Source organism: Pecten maximus, chromosome 3 (genome assembly GCF_902652985.1).
Source record: "Pecten maximus chromosome 3, xPecMax1.1, whole genome shotgun sequence".
Taxonomy (NCBI): Eukaryota; Metazoa; Mollusca; class Bivalvia; order Pectinida; family Pectinidae; genus Pecten; species Pecten maximus.
The window spans coordinates 38,532,754-38,547,172 of record NC_047017.1 but is presented as its reverse complement, the minus strand read 5'-3'; the positions used below and the strand labels follow the sequence as shown (position 1 = coordinate 38,547,172).

Genomic DNA, 14,419 nt, shown 5'->3' with positions numbered 1-14,419 from the left:
TATTTGACATCTTTCGCTTTAGATGTAATGTTTGGTGCATTTTTTTCTTCTATTTCTTGATAATTTAAAGAATGAAAATAGGAACATTGTATTTAATGAATATTTTATGCGGAAGTTTAACTAATATTCAATACCTTACCTTTCGACAGAGACGTGTTCAGTATATCACATACACGTCTCCGCTTTCGAATAGAGCTTCTTCATCCTTCGTGCAGTTGGAAGCGTGTTTTTGAAAACTGAATTGTTTGTTTTTTTGAGTTGTGTATAATGCTATCTGTACTTTTTATTCGAAACGTTCGCATCGCTTCAATCCCGGATTTTTCGTGTCTCGCTTATCATTTCCGGTGCTGGAACGGTTGTGGCTGGCAGGACCCTTGGGACTGATTGACACTTCCTGCTGATTTTTACGTGGACGACAACATGGTGCTCCTTGAAAATGATGCGGTATGATATATATAAAACATTGAATGACTTTGTTCAGTGTTATTTGGTAATCTTTTACCGATATTTTAACATAAATTTCTATTTTACTTAATATATTTTGTGTTTCGTTTTCAGTTTCTCAGCGAACTCACTCGGTTATTTCAGAAAGGTCGATCATCTGGCTCTGTAATGCTGACGATGAAGAGATGTAAGATTTGTATTATTTCAAATTGATCTAACAAAAATGAACTTACTTGTGAAGGAGTATAGTAATCAAAGTCGATGTATTATTTAGACCCGCATATTAATTATATAAAGTAGATTAGATACCACGTATACAGTACAAAGGCTACTGTGTAGAAGACATATGTTCTCTGTACATGTACATGTAAAAGAGAAAGAAAAAGTGTACACATTTTGTGCATGTATATAACAAAAGAACAATTGTACATAACATTCAGATACATTAAATACCAATCCACTAAGTGGCGTTGAATTCTAATTCAGGGCCCACTGTTGTTCAAAAGGTGATAAAGCCAACAACAGTTTAACAACAATTAGGAAATACAGGCACAGTGGTTTTGAAGTAATTATATAAATGAGAAATGAAATTTTCACTAAGTAAGTGATTAAGCTAATCACCTTTTGAGCAACTCGGTCCAGATGAAAATGTTGGATAAATAATAAAGCAAATGTATTTACCTTGTGCACACACCCTCTGCTCATTACAAAGGAGAAACATTTTCTGAACTGGAGACACATTGGTGTACTGAAGCAGTACAGGTAAACATTTAAGTAATAAAGTGCTTGTAAACTGCAATAACCTGACAAAATTGCATTTTCTCATTTATAGGCTGAGATATTCACATGATAAACTATATATAGCTACATTTGTAAATAAACAGCCACAGTAAAACAAAACGTTTTTTTGGAATGTGTTCACCATTGTTTTTCTGACAAAAAGATTTCATTGTTGTCAATGGCAATATTGAATAGTGGTACCGTTTATCAATTTGTGTAAAAAGTAGAAAATAAATTACTGTGCAACTCATATATATATCTGCTGTTCAAAAAAAGGAATGCCTCTTTAAAATATGAATATATCGATGACTTTGTGAGAAAATGCTATTTTGTCTGGTTACTGTTAAAACACACTTTATCACTTAGCTGTACACCAATTTGACTTCAGAGGATTATTCTCCTCTGCTATGATCAAGGACACTGGAGTTCAAACACATCCTTGCATCCATCTTTACAAGCAACTTGCAGTCAAGATACATAAGCATATACATTCATGTACCACAATATAGATTCATTGTAACTGCATGGTTAGAAAATAACAAAATAAAGGGTAGTAAGCATGTTGTATGCATTGTAGGAGCAGTTGTACATTCTGCTTTAAGTTCTTGATAATTTGAGATTCAATGACTATAATATTGCAGTGTTAATGTACCATTAAGCTGGTTATAACTAAATTCATGCTCAAATATATTTATGAAATTACCATAATTGCCATGATATCTGAAGAAATAATGATTCATCATCACAGTGTACAACATCTATTTGAATTTCCTGTGGTTAATTATAACCTGGAACTGTTTTTATTTGAAGATGATGGTAGAACCAAACCAGAGCCAAGGAAAGGGAAACTTCCAGAGCCGAGTGAATATAAATGTTTGATCAGAGCAAATTTAGGAAACAAGAAAATCACAACAGTTGTAAGTGGTGGATTTAATTTATACCATTAAAAGAAATGACATCAAATAAGTTATCGCCTCCACAGCTTAAAATTAGGAGTGTAACAAATTTCTTGTAAGTAGTGTAACATGTTTCTCATTAGTAGTGTAACAGTTTTCTTTTTAGTAGTGTAACAGGTTTCTCATTATATTAGTAGTGTAACAGGTTTATCTTTAGTGGTGTAACAGTTTTCTTTTTAGTAGTGTAACAGGTTTCTTACTAGAAGTGTATTAGGTTTCTTATTAGTAGTGTAACAGGTTTCTCACTAGAAGTGTAACAGGTTTCTCATTAGAAGTGTAACAGGTTTCTCCTTAATAGTGTAACAGGTTTCTCACTAGAAGTGTAACAGGTTTCTCATTAGTAGTGTAACAGGTTTCTCACTAGAAGTGTAACAGGTTTCTCACTAGAAGTGTAACAGGTTTCTCATTATATTAGAATTGTAACAGGTTTCTCATTAGTAGTATAACAGGTTTCTCATTAGTAGTATAACAGGTTTCTCATTAGTAGTGTAACAGGTTTCTCATTAGTAGTGTAACAGGTTTCTCACTAGAAGTGTAACAGGTTTCTCATTATATTAGTAGTGTAACAGGTTTCTCATTAGTAGTGTAACAGGTTTCTCACTAGAAGTGTAACAGGTTTCTCATTAGTAGTATAACAGGTTTCTCATTAGTAGAGTAACAGGTTTCTCCTTAATAGTGATACAGGTTTCTCATTATATTAGAATTGTAACAGGTTTCTCATTAGTAGTATAACAGGTTTCTCATTATATTAGAATTGTAACAGGTTTCTCATTAGTAGTGTAACAGGTTTCTCATTATATTAGAATTGTAACAGGTTTCTCATTAGTAGTTTAACATGTTTCTCATTAGTAGTGTAACAGTTTTCTTTTTAGTAGTGTAACAGGTTTCTCATTAGTAGTATAACAGGTTTCTCATTAGTAGTGTAACAGGTTTCTCCTTAATAGTGATACAGGTTTCTCATTATATTAGAATTGTAACAGGTTTCTCATTAGTAGTGTAACAGGTTTCTCCTTAATAGTGATACAGGTTTCTCATTAGTAGTGTAACAGGTTTCTCATTAGTAGTGATACAGGTTTCTCATTATATTAGTAGTGTAACAGGTTTCTCATTAGTAGTGTAACAGGTTTCTCATTAGTAGTGTAACAGGTTTCTCATTAGTAGTGTAACAGGTTTCTCATTAGTAGTGTAACAGGTTTCTCATTATATTAGTAGTGTAACAGTTTTCTCATTACATTAGTAGTGTAACAGGTTTCTCATTAGTAGTGTAACAGGTTTCTCATTAGTAGTGTAACAGGTTTCTCATGAGTAGTGTAACAGGTTTCTCATTAGTAGTTCAACAGGTTTCTCTTAAGTAGTTTAACATGTTTCTCATTAGTAGTGTAACAGGTTTCTCATTACATTAGTAGTGTAACAGGTTTCTCATTACATTAGTAGTGTAACAGGTTTCTCATTACATAAGTAGTGTAACAGGTTTCTCATTAGTAGTGTAACAGGTTTCTCATTAGTAGTGTAACAGGTTTCTCATTAGTAGAGTAACAGTTTTCTCATTAGTAGTGTAACATGTTTCTCATTATATTAGAATTGTAACAGGTTTCTCATTAGTAGTGTAACAGGTTTCTCATTATATTAGAATTGTAACAGGTTTCTCATTAGTAGTGTAACAGGTTTCTCATTATATTAGAATTGTAACAGGTTTCTCATTAGTAGTGTAACAGGTTTCTCATTATTAGTGATACAGGTTTCTCATTAGTAGTGATACAGGTTTTTCATTACATTAGTAGTGTAACAGGTTTCTCATTAGTAGTGTAACAGGTTTCTCATTAGTAGTGTAACAGGTTTCTCATTATATTAGAAGTGTAACAGGTTTCTCATTAGTAGTGTAACAGTAGTTTAACAGGTTTCTCATTTGTAGTGTGACAACATTAACAGTATTTTGATGTTCCTTCTCCACACATAACCAGGTACATTTTCACAGTTATAACACGATTGATTATTGAAGATTTTGTGTAGTATGATATATGGACACTTTGATTACTTTTTCAGGTAAATCCAAAAGATGTAAATAAGTTCCACATGGTAAGTGCACATTATTTTTTTATTTCTATACGTAGATGTCTTGATGCAGTAAAATACATGTTATATTCTGCTATGTTGATATGATTCTATGTAAATGTCAGTTATGTGAACATTACTCCTGAAAAAAATACAGTGTATATTTTCATTTGAAACTTGTCATGTAAATATACTGATTCGGAAGTGCCATAAAATAAATCTTGACCTTTAATGTAAACTGTAACTGTAAGTTAAAAAAAATTGTAATTGATGGTAAATTAAGATTTGTATAAAATCTTACATGTTTGATGACCAATGGTAAATTAATCTGGAGTTTTCACTTGCTGTAATGGGTGCATGTACCGTAAACACCTCTTTTATAACAAATTGCACCAGATATAAATTATATCGTGTGATTACCTCCTGACCCATATACATAGATTTTTCAGTAGTTTGGTTTAAATGAAATTGTATGCATGTTGTCTTTTTTGTCTGTTTTTTTTTTAAAAGTTGACTTTTTGTGTTTTAACATAATTTTCAATAAGACCTTTTGCATGTCTTGTTATATTAAGAATTCTTCAAGTACTTTTACCGTAAGACTCAATTTTCTGTTACTTCAGGCTTATACCAATGTACTGAAAGGTAATATGGATGGACTGAAGAAAAAGGACAAAAAGTCTGCAGCCAAGGGCAAAGCAAAAGCCACCCAGTGATCTTTAAAAACACAAACGGTTGGTTTGGGGAAGCCAGTCTCGGACTTTACAAGGATGGCCAGACTCAGAAATACATGATCTATAAGGAGTTTCAGGCTATTGTGTGGGTACTAGCTACCAAAGGTTGACAAGAACCAGGAAACATCTAGTCTAACTTTGATCATCAATTTAAACATTTGATATGTAACGTTTTTTTGAGGCTGGAGCCAAGTGATGTGAGAAAAAGTCGTTCATTTCATCTTGGAAAAGGACTGGTTAACTCAAATGTTGAAAGGGTTTCTGAGGAACAAGAAGATCATGGACTGCATGTGACCCAAGACCAGTTGTATCTTTAATTTTCTTCCATTCTTCTTAATCTTAGACCATCACACTTAAGGAAAACTTCTGTATGGTATTTATATTTGTCCAATCATGTTTTTCTGAAGATTGATGTTATTGCAGTGGAAACCAAACTAAGATGTTTTCCTTAAAAAAAGCTTGAGTTCTTTATTGAAGTATAAATCTGTGAGATGAATTAATGAAATGATTGTTATCGGGAATCTAACAGAGGTATTTTCTCTGAGCAGATCTCCAGTTCTTTAAGTATAAATCTGTGTGAGATGTGTGGCCTGTTCAGTGTTATGGTAGTAAAAAAAAGTGTATATTAGATTTGGAGGAAATTGCTGTGTGAAGTTTAGATGGAAATAGGGTTTATGTGTTGTGTATGAACTGATATGTGTACCATGGAGAGAAATGTCACTACCTTAAGTAGGTTATCTTAAATTTCCTTGTTCTCCTTTGTTTACATAAATTGATGTGTTATTAATTATTATTTTCTGTCTACTTGTATGTAAACATACAGCTGAGGCAGAGTTTACTGAAAACAAATAATACCAAATCTCTTACGGTCTTTTCCATACCTTGTCCACATGAGCTATTTGTGTTTACATATTTAAAAGTTGGTATGTTATGAGTGTCATACGTATACTATGGTGATTACCCCCAGTAAGAAGACCGGAATGGTAATAATAGCCACCATCAAGCTTTCATAATGAACATTAAATTATAATGTTGAAGTTTTTCATATTCCAAACTTTTAATGTCTTTTTATGTGTAGGACCAATTCATGATGTGATTATTAGCACTAGCCATAGATGATAGGTCATGTTTAAGTTGAAGTTTATCCATTATAAGAATAGTACCCCAATCAAATCAAAACTTTGAGTATCTCTGGTTGACGTTGTATCACAGCTTGTGTGTAGAGTGATGGGCCCAGCATTGAAATTTGTCCCTTATTTTCTGTTTAGCAGTAAATGTAGTAGAATACTGTCAATCTATTGTATTAGTAAGGATTAGTAAGTAAGAGCTGTCCATTTATGCAGCTACATTGACTGTTGTAATGATGACTCTTAAACTTTGTAATACGGTGAAAGTTGACAATAAAACAATGTAATTTGTTTTTGCCTACTATTGTTTTTACATGGTGCCTGGTAACTAATAATCCACACCTGTATAGGAAGACAACAGACGCTGGTGTGTTTGTTCAGACAAGTTGTAACAGCCTAAGTCTAAAATATGAGAATTACATATACATGTATAGTAAAACATCCCTACAATGTTATCATAATATAACTATATATTATATACATGTGAATGTTGTCATCAGATCAAAGCTTTTTGGGTCTTTCCTTAACACTTAGAGGGAAACTGGCATTCAGTGATATACACATGCAGCTTGACATAAAAAATTAATTGGAAAAATTCCGGAATGAGTTTCTATCTACTTTTGCCACCATTTGGATCAGATATAACCTAAACTATTATACCAGTACATGAATAAAGATTTTGTGTGTATTGCAACCAGTAGTGGGTTTATAGGTGACATTTCTGTGACTAGATCCGTGGTCTACATCAGATCAGTGACCAGTGAAGCCTGACTAAAGCATAAAAGTGAACAGCATTGTAATCAGATTGGTAGGTCTCTATGGCTACACTATAAAGTACAGGTACATATGTTATTTCCTGTTAATATGTCTGTTCTTGCGCTTAGTGAATCAATGTAACATACGCTGCAACTATAAGGAACCACACAGAAAGGGAAAATGGCCTTTTCATTACAATTTTTTAAACACAAAGATGACTCGAGCGGTCCCGTTCAAGCATGCATACTAACGTGCATCATGGATTAAGTTCATAACTACGTGTTGAACAATATTATTGCGAACCTATAGCTACTAAATTCATCCTTATGCCCGAAATTCCTGGTAAGAGGACCCATTAGTGGTAACTAAAATTCATACAAAACGATAATGAATCTTCATATGCTAATTACCTAATGCCCTTTATATTGCTACATAAAAAAGCGATGACACCCAGCAGCGTTACCGAGACCGAGGTGAAGTATTTTATACCAGGAATCGATTTTTGGTCTATAGAACTTTAATATTTGAGTGGACTTTTTCAAGAAATGTCTTATGAGCGTCAAAACCCTTTCAGTTAGATAGATATGTGATCGCTTTTCGCAACGAGAAATGTTATGGTCTTTTTAACAAGTGTGCCAAAATGTTATATCATAATTACCTGTTTGGTGGAGTAATACCGATATTTCTTTTTTAACTAACAGATCTAAACGAAGTCCAAATTTCCAGCATCCCTAATTTTTCCAGAGTCTCTGGACCATAAATTCTGCATGGGAAAATGGTGTGTTGATATGTCCACTATGTATTCTAACTATAAACCAGAATTGTTACAGCCCAACTTTCACATTTTGAACAACGGATTTAAACACAAAATTCTTAAAGTGAAATACAATGTATTGACAACGTCGCCACCCAAAAAAGTATATACATTTTGTACATGTAGTCTCGCTGTCACGATTTATCGTCGAAAGCGAGGCAAAACTGTGCGTACATGTGTTGCCACTGCTTTGAACCTTTAGGTGAAATTTCGCAACTTCGAACTTTTACTCTCTCGAATAATTATTAACCAAGACAATATAATTAAAATCAGATGTACATTGTCCACTACGCTACTCTCCGTTCATACTATATATACTATATACAAATGTACTGTATATTTTTCGAAGTTCATCGATCGCCCTTATGATTTTATTGACGATTGACGAAAGAATAAAGTACTTGACCTGTTTGATATTTTAATAGGACGATTGATAATTACACCGAGCAACAAATGGAGAAGAAAATAAATGTAAATTTTTAATTAGCAGACGTGACATTGTTCCGTTGGGTGTGATGTACACTGTTGTCATGTGACTTCAAATACTGCGAAGGCGTGAATCAAAATTCTAAATAACCTAATTACATCTCCTAGGAATGTCATGAAACAGTTTATCGACATACAAACACTATATGTATGTTAACAATCAGCTTGGTAGTCGTGTATCACAGTGTATCACAGGTCGGCGCATAACGGTACCTTTCTACCTATTAACATTGGCGCCGCAATGTCAGGCAAGTGGATAAAGAACAGGGGGTTACAAAACTCTAAATAAGGCCGTAGTTAGAATCCATTGTAATCGTGTTAATTAAACTCTAAATAAGGTGGTAGTTAAAACCCATTGTAATCGTGCTAATTAAACTCTAAATAAGGCCGTAGTTAAAACCCACTGTAATCGTGTTAATTAAACTCTAAATAAGGCCGTAGTTAAAACCCACTGTAATCGTGTTAATTAAACTCTAAATAAGGCCGTAGTTAAAACCCACTGTATTCGTGTTAATTAAACTCTAAATAAGGTCGTAGTTAAAACCCACTGTAATCGTGTTAATTAAACTCTGAATAAGGTGGTAGTTAAAACCCACTGTAATCGTGTTAATTAAACTCGTAATAAGGTCGTAGTTAAAACCCACTGTAATCGTGTTGATTAAACTCTGAATAAGGTGGTAGTTAAAACCCACTGTAATCGTGTTAATTAAACTCGTAATAAGGTCGTAGTTAAAACCCACTGTAATCGTGTTAATTAAACTCTAAATAAGGTCGTAGTTAAAACCCACTGTAATCGTGTTAATTAAACTCGTAATAAGGTCGTAGTTAAAACCCACTGTAATCGTGTTAATTAAACTCGTAATAAGGTCGTAGTTAAAACCCACTGTAATCGTGTTAATTAAACTCTAAATAAGGTGGTAGTTAAAACCCACTGTAATCGTGTTAATTAAACTCGTAATAAGGTCGTAGTTAAAACCCACTGTAATCGTGTTAATTAAACTCTAAATAAGGTCGTAGTTAAAACCCACTGTTATCGTGTTAATTAAACTCTAAATAAGGTCGTAGTTAAAACCCACTGTATTCGTGTTAATTAAACTCGTAATAAGGTCATAGTTAAAACCCACTGTAATCGTGTTGATAAAACTCTAAATAAGGCCGTAGTTAAAACCCACTGTAATCGTGTTAATTAAACTCTAAATAAGGCCGTAGTTAAAACCCACTGTAATCGTGTTAATTAAACTCGTAATAAGGTGGTAGTTAAAACCCACTGTATTCGTGTTAATTAAACTCGTAATAAGGTGGTAGTTAAAACCCACTTTAATCGTGTTAATTAAACTCTAAATAAGGTGGTAGTTAAAACCCACTGTAATCGTGTTAATTAAACTCTAAATAAGGTCGTAGTTAAAACCCACTGTAATCGTGTTAATTAAACTCTAAATAAGGTCGTAGTTAAAACCCATTGTAATCGTGTTAATTAAACTCTAAATAAGGTCGTAGTTAAAACCCACTGTAATCGTGTTAATTAAACTCTAAATAACCTCGTAGTTAAAACCCACTGTAATCGTGTTAATTAAACTCTAAATAACCTCGTAGTTAAAACCCACTGTAATCGTGTTAATTAAACTCTAAATAAGGTCGTAGTTAAAACCCACTGTAATCGTGTTAATTAAACTCTAAATAAGGCCGTAGTTAAAACCCACTGTAATCAACACATGTATACAAGGTATGCAGCGAGATAATTTATAGTAAAGCTAGAAACCATTACTCATTTGGCAATCCGTACAAAATTAACATACACTATATATATGGACAGATATTCTGTGCTAATTTTGTACGGATCGTTGGCGTGTTATTAGTGCGCACTAAGTTAATGTGACGGTCCTGTCGAACATTTCTACAAATCACTCCCATCTGATGAGGCCTGAGTGCTAATCAGTGGTTCATTACGCTGGAGAACAGATGACGTGTCAAGGAGCTAATTAAAAATATAGACAAAATGAAGATTACTGACACGCACAAATTGAAAAATTACAGGAAACGTAAAGATGCACTTTGTGATGACATATCCACAATAGTACAATTTTAAGTAGTTAAGATTCTGTGGAATTTTCTAGCACACAACACGCGTGTTTGGCGTTATTCTAAATTTTGCTGCCTCCTAGCTCATTAATTCTAAAAAACAGATTCTGATTAAAGACGAATTGCCGCCGGTTTTAAATATATTTCTGTTCATAGATTAGAGCTTGTATTCAACTACAAATCCGTTGTTTTAACGAGATTACATACTAAACCAGTCTGGCTGCAGACTTGCCGACCTACGTTCGACTCGCAGTAAGTGTAGTCTTCCTTAGGTACCTTAGTCGTTTGGGGCGCGAACATGATACGATATTTTCTACTCTTGATGTATGTACACGCACAATAGAATATACAGGGACTGTCAATATTATAAAATGTACAGGGACTGTAAATACAATCTTATATACACGGACTGTCAATACAATCAAATATACAGGGACTGTCAATACAATCAAATATACAGGGACTGTCAATACAATCAAATATACAGGGAATGTCAATATAATAAAATATACAGGGAGTGTCAATACAATTAAATATGCAGGGAGTGTCAATACAATCAAATATACAGGGAGTGTCAATACAATCAATTATACAGGGAGTGTCAATACAATCAAATATACAGGAACTGTCAATATTATAAAATATACAGGGACTGTCAATACAATCAATTATACAGGGAGTGTCAATACAATCAAACATACAGGGACTGTCAATACAATCAATTATTCAGGGAGTGTCAATACAATCAAATATACAGGGACTGTCAATACAATCAATTATACAGGGAGTGTCAATACAATCAAATATACAGGAACTGTCAATATTATAAAATATACAGGGACTGTCAATACAATCAAATATACAGGGACTGTCAATACAATCAAATATACAGGGAGTGTCAATACAATCAAATATACAGGGAGTGTCAATACAATCAAATATACAGGGACTGTCAATACAATCAAATATACAGGGACTGTCAATACAATCAAATATACAAGGAGTGTCAATACAATCAAATATACAGGGAGTGTCAATACAATCAAATATACAGGAACTGTCAATATTATAAAATATACAGGGACTGTCAATACAATCAATTATACAGGGAGTGTCAATACAATCAAATATACAGGGACTGTCAATACAATCAATTATACAGGGAGTGTCAATACAATCAAATATACAGGGAGTGTCAATACAATCAAATATACAGAGAGTGTCAATACAATCAATTATACAGGGAGTGTCAATACAATCAAATATGCAGGGACTGTCAATACAATCAAATATACAGGGAGTGTCAATACAAACAAATATACAGGGATTGTCAATACAATCAAATATACAGGGACTGTCAATACAATCAAATATACAGGGACTGTCAATACAATCAAATATACAGGGTGTCAATATAATAAAATATACAGGTAGTGTCAATACAATCAAATATACAGAGAGTGTCAATACAATCAAATATACAGGGAGTGTCAATACAATCAAATATACAGGGACTGTCAATACAATCAAATATACAGGGAGTGTCAATACAATTAAATATACAGGGAGTGTCATTACAATTTAATATACAGGGAGTGTCAATACAATTTAATATACAGGGACTGTCAAGATTATAAAATATACAGGGAGTGTCAATACAATCAATTATACAGGGAGTGTCAATATAATAAAATATACAGGGAGTGTCAATACAATCAAATATACAGGGACTGTCAATACAATCAATTATACAGGGAGTGTCAATACAATCAAATATGCAGGGAGTGTCAATACAATCAAATATACAGGGAGTGTCAATACAAACAAATATACAGGGAGTGTCATTACAATTTAATATACAGGGAGTGTCAATACAATTTAATATACAGGGACTGTCAAGATTATAAAATATACAGGGAGTGTCAATACAATCAATTATACAGGGAGTGTCAATATAATAAAATATACAGGGAGTGTCAATACCATCAATTGTACAGGGAATGTCAATACAATCAATTATACAGGGAGTGTCAATACAATCAATTATACAGGGAGTGTCAATGCAATCAAATATACAGGGAGTGTCAATACAACTAAATATACAGTGAGTGTCAATACAATCAATTATACAGGGAGTGTCAATACAATTAAATATACAGGGTGTCAATATAATAAAATATACAGGGAGTGTCAATACAATCAAATATACAGAGAGTGTCAATACAATCAAATATACAGGGAGTGTCAATACAATCAAATATACAGGGACTGTCAATACAATCAAATATACAGGGAGTGTCATTACAATTTAATATACAGGGAGTGTCAATACAATTTAATATACAGGGTGTCAATATAATAAAATATACAGGGAGTGTCAATATAATAAAATATACAGGGAGTGTCAATACAATCAAATATACAGAGAGTGTCAATACAATCAAATATACAGGGAGTGTCAATACAATCAAATATACAGGGACTGTCAATACAATCAATTATACAGGGACTGTCAATACAATCAATTATACAGGGACTGTCAATGCAATCAATTGTACAGGGAGTGTCAATACAATCAATTATACAGGGAGTGTCAATACAATCAATTATACAGGGAGTGTCAATGCAATCAATTATACAGGGAGTGTCAATGCAATCTTATATACAGGGAGTGTCAATACAATCAATTATACAGGGAGTGTCAATACAATTAAATATACAGGGAGTGTCAATACAATCAAATATACAGGGAGTGTCAATACAATCAAATATAAAGGGAATGTCGATACAATCAAATATACAGGGACTGTCAATACAATCAAATATACAGGGAGTGTCAATACAATCAAATATACAGGGAGTGTCAATACAATCAAATAAACAGGGAGTGTCAATACAATCAAATATAAAGGGAATGTCGATACAATCAAATATAAAAGGACTGTCAACACAATCAAACCCTTACTCTTTATCGGTTTAACGAGAGAAAGATGGGGATGTACGCAGACAGCCTAATAAAGGCAGGGTACTAGGGAAGGGCAAACGTTTACTTTTAGGTTAAATGTTATCCCTTTGTTTAAATCTAAAAAGCCACGGTAAACATGTTTGTTATCTCATTCAGTAGTAGTTTAAATCTAAAAAGCCACGGTAAACATGTTTGTTATCTCATTCAGTACTGGTTTAAATCTAAAAAGCCACGGTAAACATGTTTGTTATCTCATTCAGTAGTAGTTTAAATCTAAAAAGCCACGGTAAACATGTTTGTTATCTCATTCAGTACTGGTTTAAATGTAAAAAGCCACGGTAAACATGTTTGTTATCTCATTCAGTACTGGTTTAAATGTAAAAAGCCACGGTAAACATGTTTGTTATCTCATTCAGCAGTAGTTTAAATCTAAAAAGCCACGGTAAACATGTTTGTTATCTCTTTCAGTTGTAGTTTAAATCTAAAAAGCCACGGTAAACATGTTTGTTATCTCATTCAGTAGTAGTTTAAATCTAAAAAGCCACGGTAAACATGTTTGTTATCTCATTCAGGCGTAGTTTAAATCTAAAAAGCCACGGTAAACATGTTTGTTATCTCATTCAGTAGTAGTTTAAATCTAAAAAGCCACGGTAAACATGTTTGTTATCTCATTCAGGCGTAGTTTAAATCTAAAAAGCCACGGTAAACATGTTTGTTATCTCATTCAGGCGTAGTTTAAATCTAAAAAGCCACGGTAAACATGTTTGTTATCTCATTCAGGCGTAGTTTAAATCTAAAAAGCCACGGTAAACATTTGTGTTCTCATTCAGTAGTAGTTTAAATCTAAAAAGCCACGGTAAACATGTGTGTTCTCATTCAGGCGTAGTTTAAATCTAAAAAGCCACGGTAAACATGTGTGTTCTCATTCAGGCGTAGTTTAAATCTAAAAAGCCACGGTAAACATGTTTGTTATCTCATTCAGTAGTAGTTTAAATCTAAAAAGCCACGGTAAACATATTTTTTGTCTCATTCAGTAGTAGTTTAAATCTAAAAAACCACGGTAAACATGTTTGTTGTCTCATTCAGTAGTAGTTTAAATCTAACAAGAGGCCCATGGGCCTTAACGGTCACCTGATTTTTGAAATATTTCAGTAAATTTGAATGAAAGAATGAATTTCAAAACAAATAAAACAAATGATAGTCAAAAATGTGATTTCCCTATAACTATA

General features: G+C 33.1%; 1 protein-coding gene across 1 annotated transcript; it reads left to right on the top strand.

The window, feature by feature from the left end:
* Nucleotides 1–326: 326 nt before the first annotated feature.
* LOC117324124 (signal recognition particle 14 kDa protein-like) lies at nt 327–6,382 on the top strand. The gene is made up of 5 exons (XM_033879788.1): nt 327–444; nt 559–631; nt 2,035–2,141; nt 4,224–4,256; nt 4,853–6,382. Exons 1-5 carry the CDS (start codon nt 421–423, stop codon nt 4,943–4,945), a joined length of 330 nt encoding a protein of 109 aa, XP_033735679.1. The 5' UTR covers nt 327–420; the 3' UTR covers nt 4,946–6,382.
* The last annotated feature ends 8,037 nt before the right edge of the window (nt 6,383–14,419 follow it).